At 39.2% G+C, this 27,944-nt stretch overlaps 2 protein-coding genes across 11 annotated transcripts; one reads left to right on the top strand and one right to left on the bottom strand.

Annotated features, from left to right (window-relative positions):
• The first annotated feature begins 55 nt into the window (after positions 1–55).
• On the top strand, positions 56–18,008 carry SPATA1 (spermatogenesis associated 1). Of its 2 annotated transcripts, XM_026116511.2 has the most exons (14): positions 56–1,352; positions 1,978–2,108; positions 3,006–3,112; positions 4,805–4,922; positions 6,775–6,828; positions 6,924–7,254; positions 7,361–7,609; positions 9,376–9,520; positions 9,670–9,730; positions 11,672–11,789; positions 12,533–12,658; positions 14,502–14,671; positions 16,720–16,818; positions 17,667–18,008. In XM_026116511.2, exons 2-14 carry the CDS (start codon positions 2,073–2,075, stop codon positions 17,769–17,771), a joined length of 1,719 nt encoding a protein of 572 aa, XP_025972296.1. In that variant the 5' UTR covers positions 56–1,352; positions 1,978–2,072; the 3' UTR covers positions 17,772–18,008. The 2 variants fall into 2 exon arrangements, with proteins under 2 accessions (XP_025972296.1, XP_025972295.1); XM_026116510.2 differs by having other exon boundaries at positions 56–2,108.
• CTBS (chitobiase) lies at positions 16,808–27,935 on the bottom strand. Of its 9 annotated transcripts, none has more exons than XR_010390229.1 (10): positions 27,571–27,934; positions 26,736–26,874; positions 25,475–25,683; positions 24,929–25,100; positions 23,857–23,954; positions 22,253–22,414; positions 20,864–21,045; positions 19,733–19,846; positions 19,065–19,096; positions 16,808–17,870 (listed from the first exon to the last, which is right to left on the bottom strand). XR_010390229.1 is itself a non-coding variant. In XM_064515993.1 (9 exons), the coding sequence occupies exons 1-8, from the start codon at positions 27,700–27,702 to the stop codon at positions 19,759–19,761; spliced, it is 1,158 nt and encodes a 385-aa protein (XP_064372063.1). In that variant the 5' UTR covers positions 27,703–27,935; the 3' UTR covers positions 16,808–19,096; positions 19,733–19,758. The 9 variants fall into 9 exon arrangements, 5 of the variants coding, with proteins under 5 accessions (XP_064372063.1, XP_064372062.1, XP_064372065.1 ...); XR_010390230.1 differs by having other exon boundaries at positions 16,808–17,751; positions 19,065–19,091; XR_010390228.1 differs by having other exon boundaries at positions 16,808–17,751; positions 27,571–27,933.
• Between the last annotated feature and the right edge of the window lie 9 nt (positions 27,936–27,944).

The raw sequence follows: 27,944 nt of genomic DNA, 5'->3' as shown, positions 1-27,944 counted from the left end.
GCGAGAGCCGGCCTGGCGGCGCCGTTCCGGCCCGGCTCCTCCCCCGCCCCGCGGCCGCCGACGGGGAGCCCGGGGAGCCCGGGGCGCGGGCGGCGCCGCGGGCGGTAATGGCGGCGCGGCGCGGCCGCCCCGTCGCGGCTCGGCGGCTCACCTTCACGCGGCTCACGCTGGCCTCTAGACGCAGCTGCTGCACCACCTTCTTCATGGCCGCCACGTTGGAGGAGCCCGACATGGTGGGCGCGGGCAGGAGCGGCGGGCAGCGGCAGGCGGGCACACCCAGCCCCAACTTTCCGGCGCGTCCCAAACTCTCCCGCCCGGCGGCGCCTGCGCAACCGCCGCGCGCCCGGGGCCGCCAACGGCCGCCGCCGCGGGGGGCGCTGCCGGGAGCCTCAGCGGCAGCCGGCGCCGCGCTGGGGCGGTGCTGCGGGCGCGGAGAGGGGCGCGGAGGCGCGCGGTGCTCGCGGGCGGCCCGGGGGCGCCGGCCCGGCCCTGCCCTGCCCTGCCCCGCCCCCGCGGTTGCGCTGCCGGGCGCTGGCGGAGGCCGAGGCCGAGGCGCCCGTGTGAGACTCGCGCCGCCACACCTGACGAGGGCCCGCTGCGGGGGGTCCTCAGGAGGTTAACGGGCCCTGGCTCTCCCGTGGCCGAGCCCGTACTTCCGGGGAAGGTTGAATTACTGGGAAATGCGGTGCCTGATGCTGGGGCCCTGAATGCTCCCACGGTGCGTCCGATGGCACAATCTTACATTTCTGTGTTAGGTTTCCAATTGCTTCCTGAGAAAAGGCCCCTGAAACTGAGGAAACACAAAAATGGGTTTTTTTTTTTTTTCGTTATCTGTATGGCAGATTAGATGAAGAAACAATATTCAGTCCAAGCGGATGAAGCCTGGAATAATGAAATGGAGTGAAAGTTACTGATACAAAATGCAAGATCTTGCATCTCTATAGGCCTAATAAGAAGAATGTCTTCTACACCCTGGAATGTCTTTGGTTGACACTGAGGAGAAGTGACTGGATGTGCTAGCCAGGTCATTTGTGAATGCTCATTGCAGTGTAGTCATGAAAAGGACATAGACCCTTTTAAGTAGATTTTTCCTACGGACAGGAAGAAATCTTAATTGCACTGTACAGAACGTGGGTGAGACCTCATCTGGAAGGTCTGGTCACTTACATTGAAGGCAACCTGAATTAGAACTAGAAGGGGCGCAAGGAAGAGCCGTTAAGACGATAGGGAGAGCAGAGAGTTTGTTGAAACTAGCAAAATGGAAGTGGAGAGGAGGGGCAACTGCTCTCCAAATACAAGCACGGTAAACCCAAGGAAGAAGAGCTGCTCGTGTGAAAGGACACGTGCGACGGGTGAGTTTTTACCTGTGTAGGACATCCAGCTAGGCTGAAACCCAGCAGGTTTGTAAGTGATGGAATAGTGTGATTCTGGAACAGCCCTCAATGAGAGTGCTGAGAAAAATCCTAAAAACGCTGGGGTGGAGCCAGGGCAGCTTACGGAAGGATTTTTCCAACATGGTTGCCCGATACGGTCGAGCTGCTTTGAAATACTGTATTTGGCCAGTGTAATGTGAAATGTGAGGTATTATATGCATGCCTTGGCTTCGGTTCACTGTAATTGTCCTCTTACTAAAGATAAATCCAGACCTTGCAAGAATCCCATTTTGTGCCTTTAGATACATGATGCAGTTGTATAGAAAATTATATGCAACTGAAGTGTTTTTAGACAAGGACAAAGAATGTTAGAGGAAGTACTCCAGGGCAGATCCCGGCAGAGCTGCGTGGCTGTGATTGTGTTATTCACCGAGTTACTTAGGTGATCCTCGCTTCTGCAGGAGGTGTGGTGAGCCTGTTTGTCCACAGTTAGCTAGAAGCTTTCGGCCTCAGTCCAGAAAAAGCTTTTTTATTCTTAGAAGTGGAAGAGAAAAAAGGTAAATTAAAATAAAAGAAATTAATGGAATAGCCTCTCCCATAACAGATTTATCATGGAACTCATTCTTAAAGAATGCTTAGATCAAAAAGAAAATTAAAAAGTCCATCCGGCATCCACTGTGATCAAATGTGGGGATCAATATGTTGTTCAGTCGAATGAGACCTCCAACATCACAGGTGAGAGTTCTTACACTTTTTCTAAAAGTTTGTTTCTTAAATAAAAATAAAAAATAGAAAATAAGCAACATTTCTAGAAGACTTGAGAGAAAAAAATTTCTTTTAGCATAGTAACCATAAAAATCATTCTTTTCCTGTTTATATTTAGTAATTCAACAACTGCAGAAATATTTAATGTAGCTTATTTGCATGGCTTCTAGTTACAGGGAAACCTTTTCAGAAATTTATCATCCTTGCTAATACAATTTTAGTTTCACCAAAAATATCAAGACCCAGCTATTAATAGTCGCATGACTATCACAGGTTTGGGCACAATCTAAGTGAACCTTCTCAGAGCGGGCTGAATTATTCTTGTCACAGACACGACCGAGAGCACTTCTGTGCTTTCAAGATGGCTAATATTGTTAACAATTGTGAGAAATATTTTGAAAAATTTTTCTTGCTGGCAAGGTCTCATCATGAGGCTTTGTACTACATTTGGATCAGGCTTTTAGGGCTTTGCAGTTTTTATGAGTTGAACAAGGTTGGAATTTTAGCTGAAGTATTCAAGTAACCATGATGTACACTCTAGGGGATCAACTATTTTTGGTAAGCTCTATCCATTGCCGTCACAGTGACATGCAACAGGAGCATAGGCTGTCTTTTCTCTCATTTTTATTGTTGAGCTTGTTCTAATGTGAATTATTTTGATGCTGAGCCTATTGTCATTTGGAATTCAATCAAAATTTGTTCTGGTCATTTTCATCTAGAACACCATTGTCCTAGTCCATGTACTAACAGCAAAGAAACAATTCCTGCCTCCAGAAATTCAAAGTCCAACTAAGGAAAACAAAGCACAAAGGAAGAGGATTTAATAATATATCTGTAGTTAGGATAATCTCTTCTCACTTGATTTAGTTGGTGGAGCTTCATGTTTTTTATGTCCCGGAAGAAGTGTGGAACTTCAAGCTGAATACAGTTTCTGCAGCTCTTTCTAGTAAATTCATCTCAGCTGGATTTATAAGGTGAGTTTAGTCTTAGGCAAGAATCTGACAGCACCTATGAAACGTTTAACTTCACGTGCATGGCAGTTCCTCTACACCGTCCTTCAGTCATTTACTACCACCATTGCTCTACAGAGTAAAATTATATCTGTCAGAAGAGACGTGTTATCTCATCATCTCCAGAGGGTAGGTGGTGCCTATGGCTAGCATTATGCCTATTTGAACTACCTCAGGCTTAGCCCTGTTGCAGCTCATGGTCTAGACCACTGAAATGGGATTGCTGAAGAATAACTTTTCTTGTAAAATCACGGTCTTATGTTCTTACTCTTTCCTTGAGCCTGATTATCGGAATCTTGAATTCGTTTCTGCAGTGGGCCAGCTTCAAGAGGAGAGATGGAAAAGACTTGCTATCAGAGAAGAGCCAGTAGCTTTCCAGGAATAGGTATATGAAGTTTTGAAGGATGAAGAAAGAGCTTAGCTCGTATTTCTAAAAGGGAAGCATTACAGCCCATGCAACCAGCAGCATTTGTCTTTCTTCTTCAGTAATGTTTTTGAGCAGTTGCGTGCAACCACACATACTAACAATGTTTGAATGTTGTTGATAGCACTGTCCAGTCGTGAGCCTGATGAGTCTAGTACTGTGTGAGTCAGCTGAACAAAGGATTCCTAGATCTGAGTAGAGGTCACTTCCATTAATCATGAAATTAGAGGAAAATATTAAGCGTGCAATCACCTATGGCTCCAGTTTGTGCTGAGAATGGCATGTGCCATCCCCCAGACTATGTCTGCTCATTGCTTGGAGAGTGATAGCTGGCCTAGGCCAAAACCATGCTAGACAGTGTGCTAACACTTAAGCAGCATGGATGATAAAAAGTCCCAGGCTGCCTGAATTTTCTCCCTGGTTTATTTTATGTTGCAGCATAGAAGTCACCAGAATTGCTTATGTTCTGATGAAGAACTTGTGCTCTTGCACATTTTGTTTTATTTTGTGGAGATGCTTTTTATTCTATGGTGATTTTCATACTGAGCTCACACTTCAATATTTGCATGGTTTCCAGTAGTACATTAAATGATGTAATTCATATTTGCATCAGCTCTCTCTCATCCTCTAGCTATAGTAGAAATGTTTGCACCGAAGTGTCTGGTTTTGATTTAAAATACATATGCATGTGTACATACATGCACACACCCTGCTATAAATTGCAGAAGATAAAATCAAAGGACTATGTCTGGCATTTAAAGTGGACAGTGATGAAATCTCTTCTACTGCATAGTGCCTGAAAGAGTATGTTCCACAGTCTTGGACCAGCCCCCTCTAACTTTGCCACCTAGATGGAAATGCTTCATTGCGGTTTTAATTACTTTTGTTACTCATCTGCAGATGAGCAAAAGTATTATAAAGGGGGTCTTTTTCAAGTTTCAGCTCTTTCAATATTCTCTTTTTGTATGGGCTCCTAAAACATGAATATTGTCAGCTAATGTTATGACAGCCTTTGTAATACAGTCTGGCATAATTAGATGCAATATTCTGGCTCTACCACACCAAGACTGTCTTATCTGTATGTAATTAGATTCGGTTCCAGGAACATGGTTCCCATTTTTGGTCCTTCTCTTCATGCAAGCCAATATGTATATAGCATTATGTTCCCCCTCTTACTAACTAGCCATCGTTATTTGATCTTACAGATGTATTAATGAATAACAACATTCTAGGGTGTCTCCTCACATCACACTAAGAGTGCTGCGGGAGAAGCTTGGAGAGTACCTGGGTGGAGTTGCAGTTGCAGATAAATTTATATTTTTAAAATGCATTGGGAAAAAACTAGCAGTGGTAAGTTAATACTTTTTTTTTTTTTTCCTCTAGTGCTATTCCACTTTTTAATATAAACAAAGGATTTAGTTCCTGCAGATTCCCCACTGTGGTCATTATTATCAGTACATGGTTAGCAGTATGTTACTTGAAGAATTTTCAGTGAAAATTGAGTATGTCAGAATTCCTGTAAAGGTTCCTGCTGTGACCTTCGCAACGGCCTCTACAATCAGTCTGTAGCTGGACACTCCTCTATGTGTACATTTCTAGTTGGTCCAGTAATACAGCCCAAGATTTATGCTATCAAAAAGCTACATCTCTAAATCATAACTATTCCACACATTGATTCCCTACATAGTTATATTAAAAGTTATAGCTAAAGATTAAATAAACTTGAAAATCAGTCTAAATGTTTATTGTGTAATACTTAATGTCACTTAAATCTTTAAGTACAGAGTACTTCTTTCACCTCTTATTCACTTCTGCCTCTCACAGATCAGGAAATTAATTACAAGCTGTAAATTTGGTGCTGTTCTTTATCTCATTTGTAGTCATCACTAAAATTACCCTCATAGAAGACTAGAATAAATATTAATAATGTGCAAAAATTATTTAGAAAAACCTGAAGACAGACTGAAAGACTGTGACAGGATGTAAATCTAAAAATATGCAAATGTTTTCAAACAATTCAAGAGTTTTTAACTGGGCAATATTAAGTAAGATTGTATACTTGCTCCCCCACTGATAGTTCTGATGTAAATAGAAAAATTTTGCAGCTCCATTGAGAATGTTGGGAATATAATAAAAACTTTCTTTATTAATTAGAGAATTAAAGATATTAGTAGAAACAAGTGAAGATTTTTAGCAACGAATTAAAGATACAGTTTTAATTTGGGAGATTTACTATTGCTTGATATTTAACTTTGTAAGGAAGGATAAAGCAGTAAATCAACAAAGTGATTTATTTGTTGTTTAGGGTCATGGTAACCTCATGCAATTACATCTGCATGATCAAATATTTGTTGAGTTTTTTTTCTAGGCTTCTGTTTCACAACAGTAACAAGGTAAGCAGTACTAAGAGCTGTACCCTACTTGCAGGGTAAGGGCCTTCAAATGAAAAATAAACATAAACGAAAACCTTGTTCATTTTCTCTTCATTTTGTTTCATATAGTCTATGAATGTAACAGTGAATGAGTGGCATTGCCTGGCCATAAGTGAGAACAGAACGTGGCCCCAAACTTAGTTCAGTTTAATTATTTCATTATTTAAATGTAAGCTTAGATTTCTTTTTCTCTAATGGAGTGCATATATTATTTTAGATTTTGTTTTTTAGGAGAACTATTTTGAAATCAGAAAGTTCATATCACACAGTGGAAATTAAGATAAACAATAAATTCAAGAAACATATAGAAGTGTTCAGGAGAGTCGTACATTTTTCTATATACATTAAATATTTTGCAATGTCGTAGAAGATGAGTAGAGCATACAAACTCATCATTTCTATACAGGTTCAACTTGAAGCAACTTCCGGTGAAGACAGTCGAAGACTTTCTTTTGCTGTGATAATTGGATCAGGTCCTCTGAACCATAAGAGAAAGTGCAAGATAAAAATGTTTATTCAGATATCCATGCACTCTTGTGGATCTGATTTAAAGTTTGAAAACTAGACAAAATGTTTCAGTGCCATGTCAGAAAACAAAATAGTATTCTGTGTTGCTTTTCCCCCATCAGGCCATTCCAGAAGACAATATTGATTAAGAAAAATGTAACGTGTAAAGATGATGACAGGATATATAGATTAAGTGATATTCAACATTACTGTTAAAAAAAAAAAAAAGTATTTTATTGGTTACGCTTTCTTCATCTTCCAAGGTGAAAGCAAAGCAGGAAGCAGAACTGGAACTGAAGTCATTTGCTCCTCCTTATGTATGTATTATACGGCTTTTAAACTACCGTTTTCAAAAACTTTTTACACTGCACATTTCTTCTTTCATGTCTGATTAACGTACTGCATATTTTAGGCACTTTATCCTGAATTATATTTATTACCTGGAGTGGAATACTTTGAAGATGTTTATCCATTATCATCATCAACTCAGGAAAGACATCACTTTAATGCAGAAGCTAGTAGGTTTGGTCATGGATCAAGATTATCCTGTCTTCTCCCTCCAAAAAATGTAAAAAGTAAACAATTTTTAGAAAGCAGACGAAGCAGTCATCTGCTAGAAAATCAGGAAGTGCACAGTCCTGTGGAATGGGGTGAGAAAGAGTCTGTTCTGGTTTTGCACACAAACCATGAGCAAGACCAGAACAACAGGATTCAAGAAAAACAGATTCAGCTAAGAGAGAAAGGTAAGTTTATCCAGCATAGCGAAGGAGAAGAAGAGAAGAATAGCTACTATGGTTAACATTTGCAATAAAATAATATTTCTCTTTTTCGATGTCAATTATTATGCAGATCAAAATGGATCCAGTGGAGCTCTGTTTGTGCCAAGTAATTCAAATACTGCAGATGGGGAATCTAGGAAGAACTGTACGTTATTACAGAAATCTCAGCAAAATCGTCTCAGCCAGGATCAAAAAGAGCATAATGCTCCCGAATGGAATGACAAAGCCAAAAGAACTGCTCTTACTCTTCATGTAAACCAAAGTGATGAACAAAGCCAGAATAACCCACCCCCCTCAAATTACATTAAATATCAAAAGGGTACTGTTCTTGTCATCTTTGTGTGAAAGCATGCTTTTTAGAAAGTGGGCACAGCAAATGTAAGATTAAGAAAAATCTTTAGTCATAGCATAATTTGGAAAATTGCTATCAGAACAGTATTTTAATTTTTTTGTTAGAAAAATATCTTCCAAAGAGCTGTAGTTTTTACTTTTGATTAGCTGTTCCTTATCACTTTTACTGATATAGGAAGCACTTTAATATGATTGATGCATTTGTCTAATCTTTTTTATATGAAAACAAATTACTAAACTGCCACTTGTTATTTGTAAAGATAGGAAGATGATTTTGTATTTGTAATTCAAAAGGAATTTTAAATGAATAAATCCTGTTATCAGTATATCAGGGAAAGCAATTTACTCACTTCCACTTTCATTGTCATGTTACCCATGGCTACATTACTACTGGAGGGAAAGTTTTTCCTCCCCTCCCTCTGATATAATGTTGATCTATTTTTATACCATTGAACAGTGTGATTCTTAAGACTGAGGTGAGAGGACTCTTTGACTGGACTGCAGTGGAGAATAGTACAAAAGTATGGGAGGCTTGAAGCACAGATAAAGTAGCTAAGCTAACAGTTCTATGCCAAAACTGAAAATGTTTTTTGAAAGGGATCTATTAGCTACTACTTCTTTTGAGTTGGGGTGTCTTATGGATACTAGAGGCCATTAAGTCTCCGAACAGTTATCTAGTATTCTTAACATTCCTAAATTTTTAGTAATGGTAAAGAAAGAAATGGTAGAAATATTTAAATTGGATTTGAATGATCGTTGTTATAATATTAGCCACAAAATCATAACCTAAGTTGTTTTTGAAGAAATAGTTTTAAGAGACAAGTCTCAATATTTGAGTGAATTTTACTGCTAATGTACAAAGGTGGCCCATGTTCTATTATAAATTTCTAATGAGCAGTTACTGAATGAGGCAATATTCAAATTTTCATAGGTATGGGCACCTTGTAGAGCTTAACTAAAACAATCCTCAGCACTTTGAATTAGAGAACAAAATTTGGATATTGTGATTTTGGGGGTTTTCTGGAGGGCGTATTAGACAAGGCTTTCTCAGATGACTTTTCAGTAATTTTAGTTTCCAATCATAATCTGTCAAAAATAGCTCTGTCCTTCCATCACCATATTAACTGAAGTATGAATTAGGTAAATACACACGCACAGGCACACGCACACATACTTAAATACATATGTGTGTTTATGTGTATACATGTATAAATATGATTGACAAGTGATATATATATATAAGATATATATGATAAGTAAAGGTAAAGTCATTCAGCAATTTTCTTTCGAAATATTTGTTTATTTTGTGGATATTTTTAAGCAGATAACATTTATTCGTTAACATTAAATGCACAGCATTTTGCTGTCCGTTTCTTTGCTGGCTCCAGTTGGTAGGGGATCTTCAGTCGCTTAAAGGTAGAAAGTGTTAGATACGCAATTAATTTAGGGAAGGTGAAATAATTAAGTGGTTTCCTTATCTGTGTTATCGTTCCCTGTACTAGTTGCCAGCATTACTTGGATATAAATTCTCAAAACCAAAAGACCATTTTTCACCTTTGTTTCTTTCCTGTTATTCATACAACATTGCCATACCCCAGAGAAGTTTATTTATTGAATTGATTCACTGAATTGCTAATACAGGTTGGAAAGTCAAGGCATTGGCACTTAAAAGAGCTTGATTTTTTGTTTTTTTTTGAGTGTAATCTAAGCATTTTGATCATTTTCTTGTCACAGAACTAAACCCCAAATTGCTAGTCAGAAACATGGAAAATAACGACCATCAGGAAGATACCAAACTAAGAAGGAACAGAACACAGGATTCTGGAATTCCTAAAACGTGGGAAGACCAAACCATGGAATATATACATAATAACCAAAGGTTCGTAAATAATGATTCTGATAAAATAATGGATAATAGTAATTCATAACTAGGAAGTTATTTTAAAGACTACAAATAAATGAAAGAAAATGGAAAAGAAAAGCATTTGATTACATAAATCTTCACTTGCTTCTTTGTTTTATCTTTAGCTTGCAGCAATATAGAACTGGCAAGTCTGTAGCTGATCCTGGTGAAAAACGGGATAATCAGGTGTGTTTTCCCAGCTAACATGTATTAGTAGTGTGGAGCAATAAACACAATCCTCCACATAGAAATAGTCTAATTTTATGACAGCTAACTCATTAGAAAGACAAAATATTCAAATACAGGCTTGAGAATAAGTCAGAAAAGTTAACACATACTCTGCTACTTTGCAGATTTGCTGATGAAAAACCAACCATTTATGAAATAATGAAATCCTCAAAGGATGTTATTGCTGGGGTTATCATTTAATAGAAACTAGTTATACAATAATTATCTCAGTCTTATTAATGTTAGCTGGATTTTTTTTAGTTGCTTGACAGTAATGTTGTATTGGTTTTATTAGTGACATTTTATTTATAAATTCATATTTGTTATGGGATAAATCTTAAAAGCCTTTACTCAAGCAAAACTTCTGAAAAAAGACCTCTACAATTCTTTAAAACATATGTACAATAGAGCATAATCAGAACATATTTAGAAAGATACAGAGCACCCACATGCAATCATATATACACCATTAAAACACTGGTATTAGGGAATAGATAGATACAAATGTCCCATGTGAGCTCTTGCACAGATGTGATTTTTGTCTGGTAGTTAGAAGAGTGGAATGATAGTGGAGTCTTATGAAAATAATAATGAAATTGAAAGTCTGCTTTTATAAATTTTACTTTAGAAATGGGTAGTCCAGCCTTTGCTAAGCAATGAACCAGATGTCAGTTTTCAGGCCAGTTACTTCCAGTCTCTCATGGGAGTGTCAGTAACTTGTGGGGTTACAGACATGCACAAGAATATTTAGAGATAGTCTACATTTTTCTGGAGGAGAGAAGACAGGGAGAGCAGATGGAATCATCCTGTAGGCTGCCTTTCTGAAAGGAGAGGAGACTGAAAAGAAAGGACAGTTTTCAACTTCTTCACATACTGTTCTGCAAAGCTTTTAAGCAAAGAGGGATTTCAGGCACACTGACCTTTCTTCAGAGATGCCAGATTTGTCTGTTTTGCCTACTTCCATTTGGTCTAGTATTACTTCCCTCACCAAAAGCATATATTCTGCTACTAAGTTTTTCATCTGTGGGTTTGCCTTTGGAATTAATTATTGTTTCAATTTTCACCCTGCTTTGGCTATTGAAAAATACTTTTAAGATATTGTTTGTGCTCAGAAGGAACCTCATACCAATCATGTAAAGTACAGTTTCTAGTAAGAATTCTTTCCTTACCATAGAGAATTGGATATAGCAAGTGTTAATGGATGTATCTGTATAGTTTATGTACTGCTGTAGAATGTAAAAGTTAGCTGTAGATAAATGCCTTAATTTGTGAGTGAAAAGAAATTTACACAATACATGATTATAGAAAATCTTGGAATTTGGTAATTTTTCAGGGGTACTGAAAGATTCACCATTTAGTAAAATGTCTCTCTCAAATATATGCAAAATAGCCCATTGTAGTTATAAAATACTGACATTCTGTTTAACTGATACGTGGCAATGTGGAGGTCTGTATTTAACTATGTTTAACTATTTCTGTATCAGTGTTTATTAGTTGCTAAATAAAATATTCTTTTGTCAGTTCTACAAGCCAATGTGAATCTCAAAAAGAAGGTTTTTCTTCTAAGTTCTTTCTGTCTCATTTACCATCCCCAAGGATTAAAGTACTTTGGGCCAAATTTTGTCCACGTGTTCCCCTCTGCAATTTTGTTTGCAGAGCTCTAGCCGTTTGGCATTTAGTAATCATCTCTACTGATGACAGAATAAAAAAGCTTGCATTCAGAATTCAAATTCAGCTCTCCCATTCATTAAGGTCACTTACAGGCAGGGCATAGCTCTGTGGGATGACTGGTCATGGCCTATAGTTCATACTAACTCAGATAAAGACTTTTCTCATGTGCAATGTAACTATTTAGGATTAACAGTTATGTTCTTATTGTTGTTTCCTTTCACTCTCTAGGCAGATGAGGACAACCAAAATCATCTTACATGTCCAAAAGAATATCTTTCTCCTCCTTGCCCACCTTTTCTGGCACTTTCTGTGAACCCAGCTCAAGTTCCTGCAAGTCAGGCAGAAAGTAAGTATATGCATCCAGAAAATCAAAGAGAAGTGAACTGAATCAAAACTGAACAGTTAATGAAGATGGAAATATTTATTTTATAAAAGAACTTGTACGTATGTATGTACATCTGTTCACAGTCTTGTTACAAAGGTTAATTTGTGGTTGGAAAGTTCCAAGCCATTATCATTGCATAATTATCATTGCATTCATAGAACGTGGCAGAGGTTCCCAGTGCTTGAAAGCTCTCTTGTGGTCTGGTGGATAGAAGGCGGTAATGAGTGAGATTGGATAAAATACCATTGGCTCAAGTGAGAATGTGGGTAAGATGACTGCTACTAGTATGGCTAAGGATTGTCGCCCATGATCTAGAAGGATAGTTAAGAGGGTAGGTGACTGACCCATTGTTGCAGACTAGTGAAAGCTTGAAATACCTTATTCTGCCTATACTAGAGTTTAAGGAAAGATTTTGCTACATTTTATGTCACAAAGTATGTTGAGCAGGAAATAGTCCTCTAGAGGCTTTTCTGGCCTCATGGCAACAGCTTTGAACATATGCAATATATAGCTGAAAATGTTCTGAAAGTAGTTTTAGTGATACATAGTCTAGGCATTTAAAAGGGCATTTAGTTGTTCGTGTCCATATAAATCGCTGGATGCGTGCTGGATTTCTCTAATTTTTTGGGTGCGTTATGAAAATCTTGATTGATCCTTCCCACTCACAGTATCCAAACACTTGCTAAATATAGTTATATTTTTAGAAAACAAGGTGGCAGAACAACTGCAGCAGATGAAGAAAGACAGAAGATGCATGGAAAAAACTAGAGAAGACCTGATCAAAAAAGCCAAGGGGCTACTGGAACAAAATAAGCTGAGGAGATACCATGGTACACTTTTCATTTCTGTTGGAACTTGGAATGATTGAGAAGTGACACTAAAACCAATGTGAAAATGTTTGTCTCTTTGTGAGTGAGCTTAATTATAGATAGAGCAGTTGGCTAAGCAGTAGCTCTGAGAAGGCTCATTTGTATTAACAGTGCGCTAGAAAAATTCAAGGTGGAAATGTCTGCTTCCACTTCTTTGTGGCAGTGTTATAAATCTAAAAAAAAATCCTAGCTGTTATAAACCATTGAAGTTATGTCACATATGGACATAGGGTATCCAGAGAGCTACTTCAGATTGGTTCATTGTTTGAGGCCCAAGGCAATTCACATATTCTAAAACTACCTTTAACAATGGGGCTTACTCAGGTTTTGCTAGGACTTCCATTCAATCCACCAGCATAATACTTTTTATATCTCCTGTCAAATGGTATTCAGCATATGGCATGGAAATTATGAGCTGTCCTGACAAGCTTGACAGACCTCATTTTTTAACAAGGGTGGAATCTCACTGAAATCTTTCCCAAATTTTCTTGTTAAAATTTTCAAGTTTACACTTAAACTACTCTCCCTAAGTCACATTCCAGTTATACACATATGAGGTTTAATAACTTCAGTGTTCTTAGAGCACTGTCTTTGTACTTAAGTACAGCTGACTTGCTAGAAGTCTCAGCTAGATCACCTGTAGCTTTATTGAAAGGACAAGCCATTTCTTCCAGCTGTTCTCTGAGGGCATGGCTACACTGCACTCTGCAGCATGGCGAAGTCATATTTTAAAAAAGCAAGCATGGGTACTAGAAGCAGAGAATCTGTGGTAGCGTGGGGCTGCAGGTAAGCTAATTTACCCTGCTGAGATAAGTCTTGAATTGCATTGTCTTAAATTATGTTATCCAGTTAGGTAAATTAAAGGTTGTTTCACAAGGATTCAAACAGCTTCTGCAGGTTCTTACAGAAGCGCCTCTACCTTCCAATTATTTTAGTCAGATCTGTAGAGTTTCATAAGTAAGTGCTTTCACAAACATGTTTCTTCACAAGGCGCGAAGGGCACATCGTAAGCTGCAATACAGTCTATATTTAATTTCCTCCTAAGATTGCCACAGTGACAGTCACTTTTAAGTTATATGTTCTGTAGTCCTCCAAAACCTGGATTCTTTTTGGTAAGTAGCTGAGAAGTTGTTTCCTGCTTTCCTGAAGTAAGCCTTGGAAGAAAGAAGCGTTTAAGACATGTTGCAGGCTGGCAGATGTATTTTGTCCATAGGACTGCCACATCAAATATGGGGGGTAAATATGTGCCAGTCACTGATAATATAATAACAGTGTAGCCCAAGGAATCATAGTTAAATGTAAAGGTAAATAACTATTTCCCATAAATCATCCGAGTTCTACATAAACTAGCTGTTCAAAATCTCTGGCCCTGCAAAGCTCAAATTCTACATAAAGCTCCTAATTCTGTTACTGTGAAGCTGCGGACTTCAGATGGTGTTGGGCATACCAGTTGTCACAGGTCTGGAGCTCTTTTTCAGCCAAAAAATGCAGAATTGCCAGGCTGAATGAAATTTAGGTTCTGAGCTTCTGTCTGTCTGGAGATCTGGAGCTTCTGTCATGTCTCAGAGGACAGATAGAACCTTTTGTTTAGGTGATTGCTCGTTCAGAAAATTCTGTTGCAACTTGTAACAAATGTCACTTTAGCAAAGGCTTTCACTAATGAAATCTACTGCTGTATTTTAATATGCATATTAGCCAGCTGAATCTTGTAAGATCAGTTGGTTGTTACTGGGTTTTTACTGTCTTCAAAACATCTTATGATAAGGTAAACAAGACTAAATAGTACTATGGTTTTCCTGTGCAGTTCGTGAGGAATGGAAAAAGAAGTACTTCGAAACAAAGAAAGCTACAGTTTCACTGGAGGGTATTTTAAACAAACTACGACAAGATTTAGAGCTTTACTACCAGAAATTACTTTTGCAACTGGAAGCCAGAGATACCCGAAAACGACCAACTAATACAACAAATTCCAAGGTATTTGTGCGTGTTATTTACTCTTTTTTACATAACCTGTTTTTTATATAAAATATAAATGCAAGTAACCGATTCATCATTAGCCAACGACTTACAAACCAGCTCCAGCAACCAAACGTCTTTCAGTGATCTGAGGTGGGGCCAATACAGAGTTACTGCATCCCATTCTTAGTAAGACTAAAGAAATGCTTAAGTCTGACCATTTGAGTGTCTCTGCTTTGTGTTTGTATGACAGCCTCTCATAGCAAAAATCCATTTGTTCAGTGCAATTAATGAATTGTTCAGTTCCACATGGTTCTCATCATCCCCAATTTCAAGTACAGAGGTAATGAATTCTAGTTGTGTTTGGAAGAAAAAAAAAAAGTCCCTGAGGCATTTGGAGTGGTTGCAACTGTGAGTTCTGTGTTAATGGAAATACACTGTTGGTGTCAAATCATGGGAAGCTCAGAGAGGAATAAATAAAAAGATAAAAGAAATGGGGAAAACACCTCTCCCACTAGTTAAATCTGCCAGTTTTCTAAATGTATTCATAGAAGCAAGTCTGCCAGCAAATCTGAAACTAGAGTAGGAAAAATAAACTGTAGGAAGCATATGTAGTGTCTTATGCTTGCATCTAAGAGCTGGGATACAATCTAAAATATACAGAGAATATATATTGTTGGAACTGTCTTAATATAAATATCTAAAATGTAAAAGTATTAATAGCGTTGATACAATGTATTATTAGCTATGTTGGGGTTCAGATATGTTATTGCCTCTTTTTTGGGGGGGTCAGAATGTTGGGGCATCAGTTTTTTGGGACATCTTTAGCTAGGCACAAAGAAGGATATGCACAGCTTAAATGCATAAAGCAATTATTTATGGGCCAACACACACAGAAGCTAGCTAGGATTTAACAAGCTGTTAGGCTAAGCACTAGTCTGCTCTCCACCCCTGGTAAGTCACCTGAGGAGTCTCTGCTGGTGAGGCAGGCATCTGGCGGACGGGGAGGGGATGGCCTCTGGGGCACAGATCCTCAGTACTGCTGAGCTGGCACCTTCCATCAGCTCTTTCAGCATCGGTGACGCTCATGACTCAACCCAATGATCCAGTAATGCCTGAGCAGCCCCCAAGGAGGCTGATTGCCCTCCCTGTTGTTCTCCTTTGCAGTTGTGCATCTTTCATGTTTGCTCAGCCATCTGAGCCAGGGTTACACAGCTGTGCTGTGTCAGAGGTAGGCCTTGGACCCTTGAACACAGACAGCTGAACCCGGGGGGGCTTACAGCAGGGGTTAACAGAGGGCTACAGTTACTACCTAATGACTGTCTGTATGAGCAACCTGATCACATCATTTGCTTCAGCTGACACTTTAATAGTACTTCTTTAAAGGCTTGGAACATCAAGAGAATATTACCACATGCACACCCATTCCTCAGGGTTACAGACTTCCAGGGACCAAGGGTGACATACACTAGCTAAGTATCAGAATGTCCATTTTGAAAATATGAATTTTAGTTTTACAGGTTAATTCAAACAAAGTTAGGACCACCCACAGCTACTGCTGAAAAGATGGGTTTATCATCTGCACTAGACATTCACATGGGTGTAGCAGTCCCATCAATAAAGGTGCCATCTATGGGATAAAGTGATGCTAAGCCTGTAAGGGGGGGAAAAAAAAAAAGACTATTTGAACTTGAAGTGTGCCTCTTTATTATATGTGGGAAGTAGCCATAAAAACTAATGGCAAAATGCTGTGCTATTACTCAAGAGCAATTTGATCTGGATCTTAACTTCCCAAAGCAACAGGGAATGGAAGAACTTTCACACTTAGCTGAAGGACTCACTGTTGAAGAGAGCTCCCTTCTATGGAAGAGCAGAGTGTTTAAGACTAAGGCATTTAAAACAAGCTGGCCACGCATGTATTAGAAACTAGAAGAAGGCAGAAGAGTTGGAAAAAAGAGTTTAGGGGAATTACTTCTGAGAGGGGAATTCATACCCTATGACTGAAAAGATACATTATCTAATAACGCAGAAATACATTAACGCTTTTACGTTGTTGTTTCACACAGAATAACACAATCATCCGGATTATTACAGTACAGCGTGATATTGATCAACTGAGGAGGCAGGTGGATGACACAAAAATGAAACTTGTAATAGAAATCAAGGTACTCTGCCTTTATTCTAGGGAGCCTTTTAATTAAAACAGTGGAAATGTTATTCTGTATAAAAATGCAGATTCTCCCCAGACAGTGGAAGACATAAATATTAGCTGAACAGTTCTTATTTTGAATATTTATAGTATTGGTTGTCATTGTAGCTTTATCACTTGAGCCAAATTACTCCAGAACATCAGGTTATTAGATGATTTTGAATGCACAACACTCAAGCACTTACTTAAATTTTAAAGGTACTGTGTAAGCTGAGCTTCACAGTCTCTCATAAAATTCCTGTTTCATTGTAAAGGTAATTTAATGGAACATATTAGGTCAGGTGCAGATCAGTGGTACACCATGGTTGGGGGAAAAAAAAATCCTGGTACAAGCAACAAAACGGAAATGGCGGTCCAGCCTGAGAGCAGCCTGCTTCACCTTCCATCATGGTGCTGCCTATGGCTTCCTCAGGAAGGTGGAGCACAGTAGAGGCATTTACATGAGATGGTGTTTCAGCTTTGAATTCTTGAAATCTGTCTCTTCTATGTGGCAGAGAATACCCATACAACTTATTTAGTCTGGAGTGGCTGTACTCATCATACTTCCTAAAAGTGGGCCATTGTATAACAAGGAGTGGAATAAGGACTGAATTCCAGGGTTGACTCTTGAAAACACCAAGGCAAACTACAGAAGGCAGCAGTGCTAGAACTAGGCTATCTAGTTAGACATGCAAGAGTTTAAAGATGAAAAGATACAGTCTATATGCAGCCATCCCACATGACATTCAATCTTAAATGCATATGCATGTCAACTCCAAAAACTTCTGTAAATTACAATTCCTTAAATTACTGGTTCTTCTGTAGATGAGAAAACAGGCAGCATCTGATTTACGAGCACTGAGAGCAGAGCTGACGCAGAAGAAGATTCATTCAGCTTTTATTCTCCAGTCTGGAAAATCAGGAATTTAAGGAGATGACATAACTTTGCAGCTGTAAGGTCTACTGAAGCTCTGTAATGTATATAGAAGCTCAAAATTTCAAAGCTTTTGTTTTTATATTCTTAAAGTTCTGTTGTAAAAAAGACATCAAATATGTAAATGCTGTGGAATTTGTATACTAAGCTACTGAGATACTGCAACTCACTTCTCTTTAAATCTCACTCTTATTGTAACACTACCCAGCTAATTAAACATGCAGTTTAACATAGTAATGTGTCTAAAACAAAACCAAATTATTTTAAAAGTGCAAATCAGTGAATTGTGTAATATCACACAAGTATGTTGATAGTCTTTTGTAAACAAAATATTTGCTAAGCAAGTATTCCTATAAACAAAAGTCTCCTGTTCTGATTTTGGGGCATACATATTTAATTCTTGAATAAAATACATTTTCTGTAGGACTAGAACAATAGTAAGTTTTCTTCAGCTGTTGACTAGTATTTTTCTGTCATTGATAATAAATAGATAGATATATTTCTAATATGTTGTGCAGTATGAACAAAATCCCAGATAAGATTATTTCATAGCTAGCCGTTTTTGTTCCTTTTACAGGAAACCTGCATGGAGAATAGTCAATTCTATAATTAGTGGAAGATGCAAGCTTTGTCTTGGACAACAGTAATGATGATCTTGGTCAGATTTACTTGCAGTATTGTATACTATTTTCCTTCAAGTTCAAGTTTGTACATGTGCTCCAAGAACAAATCTCTGAAAGAATAATCAGAAGCCTCCTCTTGCTATTAATTTTTTCCAACCCTCATGTTTGCTTCCCTGCAGTTCAAGACATTAACTTCCAGCATGTTATTGTTCTGCTTAATGTAATAATGTCAGCTAAAAACCTGACTGGACTGTGTTTATTACTGCAAGTGAAACATGATAGGAAATCAGTAATAGAGGAAGAAAATTGTGCAACTCTCGAAAGGAGGAACTTGCAATGTCTTGAGCCAAACCACCCTTTTTCCAATTTTTTTTTAAGAAAAGATTTAACAAAAGTTTTAAGTATTAAAGTATTGAAACAACAAGCACATTTGCGCAATTCAAGATTGAACTGTCTTATTTAAAAAACAGGCAGTTCTTCAGGTTCTTGGTTTTTTAATGTATGAAAAAACAGCTTAAGCCATCCTGATTCTGCTTCTTGAAGTAGGTATTACAAAAACTAATATTATCAGTAGCAGCAGAACTAAACTAGTAAACTAAAAAGCCTAAGCGTAATATTAAAAGCAAAACAGGTCAGTGCGCCTTCAAAAGTTCTCTCTGTCCTCACCTGTATCAACATTCTCCAGGGCCTCTGCTACTCTTTAAAAAGAAAAAAAAAATCAAGTTATGGATATAGGATTTCAAGATGGGCAATGAGCTAGAAACCACAAACTGTGACTGGTTTTTGCCTTAGAGCAGGCAACAGTCTACTGGAAAATCTGACACCCCCCCCCAAAATCAACTCATGTTCCTTGACTGCTACAGGAAGGAGAGTTTTGTAATAGTCATCTTGCATTCAGTCAGCATTTTGTATCCCTGCTCTTGCACTTCAGAAAACATCTTAATTTGATCATAAATATCTCATGTTATTGTAGCATAGGAACATAAATGATTAACATAAAATACTTAAGAATTTATATGTCAAATGAATTAATCTTTTTGTGCAAAGTTCTTGCATTCAGCTTTTAAAGCCAGAAGAAGCAGAGGTCTACTGAAGAGGCCTCCCATCTGCCACCCAGGGGAAAAGTGTTATATGTGAGAGCAGTAGGTTTCACATTCGGTATTCCATTATGTGTAGAATCACAGCAGTCAGATAGTCATATAACAAAATCATCTTCCATAGTCATAGGGCTTTTGGTTCTGTGCTATTCTATGGTGGTCTCCCATTCACTATTTAGCCCCCCTGCCCCTTCCCCCAAAACAAACAACCACCCCCCCCCAACTGACCACACATACCTAATTTAATTGTTTAAGTAACAGAGTCACTTCAGCAGGGCACAGCTGCACTTTAATCCAGTTGTGAAACAGTTCTGAAAAAGTGTGGGATGTAAATCGTGGAGCAAGTAAAGCCTAAACTGAGAATACTATTCATCAACCTTAGCGAAGACAGCATTTTATTTAACAAAAAAAAAATCATGTACGCACCAGTCAACCTCTCCATAACTAGAGATATTTTAACAAGTTATACAGTTACCTTATGAAAAATATTATCTCAAATGAAAATATAATCCCCTATTCTCTTAGAAGCAACACTGGATTAAAAAAAAAAAAAGGGCTACTGCATGAAATTTAGAAAGTGTGGAAAAATATATTCACAGTTCATTAAGTAGGCTCCTGTCTTCTAGTATTCAGTAAATAGAGAAGTTTGAAATGGAAAAAATGCCAAAGTCCTCTTCCTTTTTTAAGATAAATTCCTAGATTTTTGGAATTTGAAACTAAGAAATTCATACATGATGCATAAACACCACAAAACAGAAGTTTACTGCATATTCTTTTCTAACAAAAAGTCTGATAAAACTTCTTAGTGTTACATAATTTAATCAGTCTATAAAAGTGTTTTAATTTCTAGAGCAGTAATCAAGTTCAAGCACAAGTTTCACCAAGTTGCATGTAAGCAGCCATCTGTTTCTCCAATACTCTGCGCTTAATCTTATTCCAGGTTGACTTACCTACAATGTAGACTGGGATGGGATGAACAGAATGAATGAATACCTCCAGCACCAGGCAGTGTTAGTGAAGATCGTCCCCATTATTAGATTGCCCCTGTAAATTCACACCTGGTCCTACTTACTACTGCATACTCACTGGGTTCAGGCTCTGACTGAACTTATGGCAGTTGTGAAAAGTGAGAAAGATAAGTAGTCTTCTAAAAAGCAGTGATAAAGCAATACTGAAACTTTATGAAGTACGAAAATACTGCTTTGCATACAAAAATAACAAAATGACTTTGGCTAGTTCTCAAAGCTTTGACTGCAATCATGGTATATTTACAGAAAGTCAAAAATCTATGGTATTAAATGCCATCATCAAAATTACCAGTTTTCATCATTCTAGATCAAGTGGTTCATGATTTCATATAGTTCTTACGGTGTCAAGGCTTTCCACATTGCTTCAGTTTGTTGTTCTGCTACAGATTCCCTCGAGTAGTCAAGACTATTTCCATTCCACATGCCAATGCCCTTTAAACCTCGATTCTTTGCATATGCTGCTTTTAAAGAGATGCTGCGAGGGTCATCATACCATACCTGGTGGAAGTGACCAAGAGAGTCCTAAACAAAAAACAAAACAAAAAACCCCCCACATTTAAACACTAGTGTCAACATCTAGCTATGCAAGTAATCAAAACTTTATGAACTCTAAAATATCATGTTTGTGCTTTCCATTGAATGAAGTGAAAAGTACAATTAAAAACTCAGATATACAAGCTATCTATATTAAGATACTTTCCTGATTTACAATTATTTCTCACATCTAAAAATTTTAAGAGTCAAATACTTGGCAATTTTTTTATTTTTAAAATCTCAGTTTTTAAGTTATAAACAGTGATACATTTTAACTGAAGTTAGGTAAGAAGACTTAGCTAGATTGTATTTTAGGGTTTTTTTTCCTAATACAGCCTAAGGTATCAGGCATGCTGTCTAATCAACTCGCAAATTTAGTTAGAGATTTAAGTGTTTTTTTCAGCAATAAACAGTTTCAGAAAGAGTTATGAAATTTTGTCAAAGCTCTATTGCTTTGAGATGATCATTGCTTACTAAAGCTTTTAATCATTTACACATGAAACAAAATTATGTCTAAAGAAACAAGAAGTGCATACACTGTGTTGTTTGTGTAAGCATAATCATTCATGGCCTCATTCACTATGTCTACACAGAAAGTGAATGTGCAAGAGTACATGCAGGTAAGCCACTCGTGGCAATTTTGTGGTATTTGTTATCCTCCAGAAAAACTTAAGAAACACTCAGAATTGCTTTAAAAATCAGTTAAAAATCAGTTTAAATCAGTCATTAATATCATAAAAGTAACTATAATGATGAAGGGCAAAATCTAGCATTTCTTTGTACCAAAACATCCTTTCTCACATGGTACATTTCCTCTCAAGAAAACTGAGGAGCAATGGAAAAACCTCATTACTCTTAGTATTACTCTTATTTTTTTATATTTTTTATTTTCATTTTTTAATTTTCATATTTTATGTTCATGTTTTATTTTCATATTTTTTTATTTTCACATTTTTTTACATTTTTAAAAATCTTCATATTTTACTCGTATTACTCCTAGTAGTGTTTAGTCACTGAACCCCCTTTCCAGACTAAAAATTTAAGATATGCGATCCAGCCACCCTTTACTACATGAAAAAGCCAAGTAGAAAACACTATGGAAGAATCTAATCCTGAAAGCTTTATAATCAAAGAACTATTGTTCATGAACGTTTAATCTACAACCTGCATGGTGTCTTATAAAAGAGACATTTACCTTATATTCATAAAATGGAGACTTCTGCACCTTATCCCACAGGATCCCTGAAATAGAACTATTCACCTTCTTCATTATTGCTCCATAGGGGACCTGACGCCCTGCAGCATCACTGCACGGAGCCCCTCGGAAAGGTACTTTGGAAAGGGAACAAACATGATCCTGAAAAACAAAACAAAACAAAAAGTGGGAGAGATGAGTTTCACATTACATAGATTTACTGAACTCCAGAACAGCAGTACAGCCAAGAAGAAAGTCACAAAATGCCACAAAAGGTGGGAGAGGGCACAAAACCACCAAATCTTCAAATATCCATGCCAGACATACTATTTCTACCCAGAACTAAATTAAAACAGACTTTTAAAAAATTCTTCAAGTGAATAGTTCTAATTCCTCACGCTAATTTAATGTTGGGAAAAAATGGCATTGCTACTGAATTTATTTTACCAGTATCACCATAATTAACAGAATACTCAGCCACCACACGAAATTTCAGGGCTTCAAAAACAGTAATGTGCAACTGAGACTAAAACTGAAGTTGAACTAGAATTAAAGTAAAACTGAAACAATAAGGCTTAAAGAATACCTATCTGTGAAAGCTTTTTGGGAACCCTGCTGCCAGGTGTGGGCAGCAAATTACATGCTGGCCACAGTAATCCTGCATATAGCTCAGGCATGTGAAATGAGCCTGGAAGAAACCAAGTGAGAGACAGAGCTGGATATAAGAGAAAGAATAACTAAAAGGAAAACGGCCATCTTGACTCCTACCTGTGGAGGATGTGGGCATCTCCTCCTCTTTCATTCACAAGGGGAGAGACTGACCCTCAAGTTCCCATACCTAGTGACACCGAATACCAGCAGAGCCAGCACAGCTCCCTGACATGGTGAGCTGGGTCTCACATCTGCCGGAGTACTCTATCCCGCTGCGAGTAAGTGATAGGCTTCACAGAAAAGGAAACCAGCCCTTCGGATAATGCCCCAGCTCTGTCACCACTGGAAGGACACTGGGGAAATTTAGGGAATGGGTCTTTCATTTTGTTTACTCTGTGATACTGGAGGATTCAATGGACCTTATTTAACTTACATGATCTCTTATCTCTTCCCCTTCCACTTTTAATTCATGCCTACATTTTTTTGTAAATATAATGATCTTTGAGACTCCATGATTTATCCATAAACTGCAATACTTTAACAGTCATAGGTTTGCTATTTGTTGCACCTTGTCTTTAAGCAGTGAGCCTAATATTGGCAAGACAGATAGAAGTGTTATAGTTGCCGTGGACATCATCTCTTTTCATACAGATAACATCTATATTTCCTTAATCAAATCCTTGATTTGACTAATCCTTGGGTATCGTAGGCTTCACCTTGCCTAGGAATAGATAAAAAACGCTTTGTTTGGTAACACACTCCTATCAATTATCAGTCAAGCAAAGGCTATCTCATATCCCAGTTATTACCCATCAAACCACTGTATTTTGTATTTCCTAATCTAAAAACAAGGTCAGGAAAATCTAGCTGGCTCTTTCCAAGGAAAGAAAGATTAACAATACAATTGCAAATGAACAATCTTTATCTTACCTTATGAACAATCTTTACCTTACCTTATCTAAGTCTAGGCAGACATAATCATAGCCATACCAGGGAACACCCATCACAAGCTTCTTAGGATCAATGCCCATAGTAATGTACTCCTCATATCCTAGTTTTGAAGGAAATAAAAATTAAAATGCGTTATTGTCCTTTCCTATGTTGTATATTCTTACAACTAATCTATAGCCAGAGCCCACGTAAGAATTACACAATCCCTAGATAGAGGATAAGGTATAATCTCCTCTTTCCTCCTAGCTGCACACTCCTGGGCTTGCTCTCTTCAGTAGTAATTGTTCTAATTACTCACAGTTAAAATGAGTTGCCCATAGCAGCTTTCTCAACAGTGCTGATAAGCTGTAACATATTTCTCATTTTATTTGAACTGTCAGCACTAGGTATCTCTCAGCCTTTTTTTTTTTTTTTAAAAAAAAAAAGAAAGTGTGCTGGTTTGAGCAGCCTTCATTCTCATTTGTCTCATTCAGGTCACCTGTGCTGATACAGTCCCTTGTGGGTCTGCGTGAGGAACCAAATCAGAGAACTGACCCAAATTTAAAATAACCACTTTCTCTTGTTGCATTATTTTTAAACCACATCAGTTCCCTAATCCAGTTCACAGTGCACCTGCATGAACACGTGTACCAGCAGAAGTAGAAAAAGATGGGAATACACAAAGGAGTGTGGACACTGTTTAAACCTGCTCTGTTGCCAAAGGAAACATTTCTTAAACTACAACTTCAAAGGAAGCAGCACGTTTCACAAGTTCTAGAGACAAACAGGTCATAGTGTCAGGCTCTTTGCAAGTCCAGGCAGACACCATTGTTTGGCTGCCTGTTGTCGTTCTAGAAGTGTTTTTCACAATAGAGAGAGCTAGATACTTATTTGACAAGTAACAACAAACAACTGCTAAAGGCCTACCTGTAGTGTCTTAAGAATGTGGGATATTATTTTCTCATTAGGACAAAACCTGTTTGAGTCTCCTAAAAAACACTAATACAATCAAAAGTGTATTTAAGAAAAGGCAATCTAACTACTCGTGTGAAAAAATGAAATGCTCCAACTTTTGGGGAGGAGGTCCGTGCTCACCAGCTAAAGTCTGAAGGTAAGGAGCATTGGCTTTCGCAACACATTCTGTCCAGATCTGGCTCTGCTCATCATAAGACATCACAAATAAGAAATCACAGGCATCTGCAATCCCAGTGTAGTTGTAGCACCTTTTATCTATGCATGCTGGAGACCAAGCCACATCGAACGTTACCTGAAGGAAAAATACTCAAATTAATACTGTATATAGTATTTAGGAATTCTTTTGTCTTCTGTTTAAAAAAGCTTAAACTTTTAAGGACGTTTCCAAAATGTTGCAGAGTGTCTAGCACTGCAATACCCATTAACTGTAAGAGAACCTCATCAGCAGATAAAATAAACATCAGATCATGAACAGTTCACACAGGTTAAGAGAGTGGTTCTTATGAAAGAATATCGTAGCTAACGTTCGCAATTAACCATTCATGACAATATCACGCTTTAGATCTGCATAAAGATGTTCATATTCATATGTTAAACAACATTCTCAAAATTTCTTGCATTTCATAAAGTTAAATTTAATGTTTTTATAAAGTACATTTTTATTACCTGTGATCCTGGAATTTCTCTGTGAAAAGCAGCTGCAGTTTCTCTAACAAGCTCTGTTAATGCATAATACTCGGGGGAAGTTTCATTAACTTCCTGCTCTATGTCTATATTAATTCCATCCATATACTGTTTTTTTGCAAGATCCACTTGTTGGGATATCCAGGCTGCTCTTTTAGCAGGGTCAACAATTTCCTTAAGAGACACATCACCTAAACAAGAAGTCTTCAAGAGTTAAAATGCATTTGCATCACAGTAGTAATACCAAGGAAAGGTTTGCCTTTATTAAATCAACTAATATAACCCAAAGAGAAAAAAATCACTATACCTGTACTGACATCTACTTCATCCTTATGCCTACATGGAAAATACACAGAAGCTTCTCCCCCCTCCCCAAACATAATTTTGAGAACCCACATCAGAAGAGAATATTAAGTTTCTCTGAGACAGCGCTGTTTAAAATGAAGATCCTCTGGGAGTTTTTTCCTACAATTTTGTTTCCCCATTTCTGCTTAACGCTCTTTTAGCCGTTGTAAACTCCCTTTCTGGAAGACAATTTACCTCCAATATTTCCACAGAGCCACAGGGACTGTGTCTTGCCACCTTGACAACACACTTTTTCATGTAACCTTTATTGTTTTCCACATTGTGGTCTTTTATTCCTTTTTTGCCTTGACAGACTCAAAACAGCATAGACATGATTACACAGAAATATGATTACAGTGCAGGCAGTCACGATGGACTTTGTCTTTGTAATCAGTATCTGGACCTACACAGAGTTCCCAAGTATTCATGTTTTAAAACTCAATCATTTCCTAGTGTACAAGAATTGATTTAAGTGAAAAATACTCAAAATTGCTTATAATCCCTTTGGTATTTGTCTTTTGGGTACTGTGTGTAACATCCAGAATGCAGAGGCAAATAAGCCTCCTCTACAGGCTTTTGCTCTCCTCACTTCCTCCCTACTCTCCTGCAGCTGGAATATTCCCTGCTAGAGGAGGCCTTTTATTTAGGTGCCAGACATTCTGGTATTACTGTGGCAGACGCCACAGCTGGTATTCTTTTTAATACTCTGCACAGCAGCGTATGTAAAATGTCAAGGTACTACAGTCCTCTGTGCATTGTCCTCTTATTAATCCTCTTACTGATTTTTTAATACTTTGTATACTGTTGAATGTAAAATGTCAAGGTATTAAAGCCCTACATACGTTATGCTCTTCTTAAGTTATCGCATAAATATCCACTTTTTCACAATACAGCCAACCTTTTAGTACTATCCTGGCACCCTTTGAGTGAGCGTGGCACATGAGCTCCGAATCATATCTCCCGAAGGCTGCCACAGTGGTAATTTTTGACCAATCGTAAGATTTCCACGTTTTCTGTCCGACATCAAACACAAAGACCTAGAAAGGCAGTAAAAAGCAAACGTGTTAGTTACAAACACCCCTCCACAGTACAATTTTTAAGGAGTGCTCTTTTTACACGTTCTTCTGGAAACTCATCTGCGACCTTGACCGCCATGACACCCTTCCCCGACATGGGGGCGACGGCCCAGGCCGCGCGTGGCACCCGGCAGCGCTGCTGCACTGCGCCGTCCGCTACCTGGACAAATCAAACCAACCCGCGCACTGGAACAACAGGGTTTCCCAGTAAATCACATCTACCTACTTTTTAAATTTGCTGAACTGTAACGCAGTCAATTTAAATAAGCCTAAAGCCCCTGGTGTGTTTTGACACGTCCTGGGCAAATCAGCGCAGGCACCGACAGCCTCTGCCGGGCACCGAGGGCAGCGCGGTTCCCTCTGAGGAGAGCTCCGAAGCGAGCGACGCGAACCCACAGCACCGGAGAGCTGCTGGCGGACCGCGGCCGTCCCGCGAGCCGCCCCGCTCCGGAGGCTGCGTGAACACGAAAAGCTGCCCCAAACGGCCAAAGCGCCGGGACACGTCGCGGCCACGGCGCATGCCGGCTCCCTCGGCGCGGCCCGGCCCCGCGGGGCGACCGGGCGCCGCCCCGGGGACGGCGCAGCGCAGCACGGCGCAGCGCGGCTCCCAAACGCGGCCGGGGGCGGCGCGGGGGTCGCGGGGCGGCGGACGCGCACCTCGAAGCCGCCGGTGCCCGTGACGGGGTCGCAGAGCCGCGGGTCCCCGCAGGGGCAGGCGCCGCCCAGCAGCGGCAGCAGCTGCAGCGGCAGCAGCCAGCGCCGCGCGCCGCCGCCCAACGGCCGCCTCATGGCGAGGAGCCGCCGCCGCCGCCGCGCCACAGCAGCGCTCGCCGCTTCCGCGCCGCGCCCCTTCCGCGGCCCCGGCAGCGCCCGCGGCCGCCGCTTGCGACAGGCCCCGGGCCGCGCGGGCGCTGGCGGCGCCGCCCTGCCCGCGGTGTCGCGCCTCGCCCGCCGAGGAGGCGGCGGCCGCCTGCTGAGCGCCGCTGCGTCGCCGCCGAGCGGGGGGGGCGAGCGCGGCCGGGCCGGCGGCG

Source organism: Dromaius novaehollandiae, chromosome 8 (assembly GCF_036370855.1).
Source record: "Dromaius novaehollandiae isolate bDroNov1 chromosome 8, bDroNov1.hap1, whole genome shotgun sequence".
NCBI classification, from domain to species: domain Eukaryota; kingdom Metazoa; phylum Chordata; class Aves; order Casuariiformes; family Dromaiidae; genus Dromaius; species Dromaius novaehollandiae.
Note: the sequence above shows the minus strand (reverse complement) of the source record. Positions and strands in the feature narration are given on the sequence as shown.

Bases quoted from the DNA above. Each gene is read 5' to 3' on its own strand.
- CTBS (XM_064515992.1), bottom strand. From the start codon at position 27,702: ATGAGGCGGCCGTTGGGCGGCGGCGCGCGGCGCTGGCTGCTGCCGCTG. The intron at 22,415-23,856 runs GTAAGGTAAAGA...TTTGTTTTTCAG, and splicing joins TCTGCCTAGACTTAGATAAG to GATCATGTTTGTTCCCTTTC. The intron at 19,847-20,863 runs GTAAGAACTATA...TTCTCAGTTTAG, and splicing joins ATGTGGAAAGCCTTGACACC to GCTTTACTTGCTCCACGATT.
- SPATA1 (XM_026116511.2), top strand. From the start codon at position 2,073: ATGTTGTTCAGTCGAATGAGACCTCCAACATCACAG. The intron at 9,521-9,669 runs GTTCGTAAATAA...TTTTATCTTTAG, and splicing joins TATATACATAATAACCAAAG to CTTGCAGCAATATAGAACTG. The intron at 9,731-11,671 runs GTGTGTTTTCCC...TTCACTCTCTAG, and splicing joins GTGAAAAACGGGATAATCAG to GCAGATGAGGACAACCAAAA.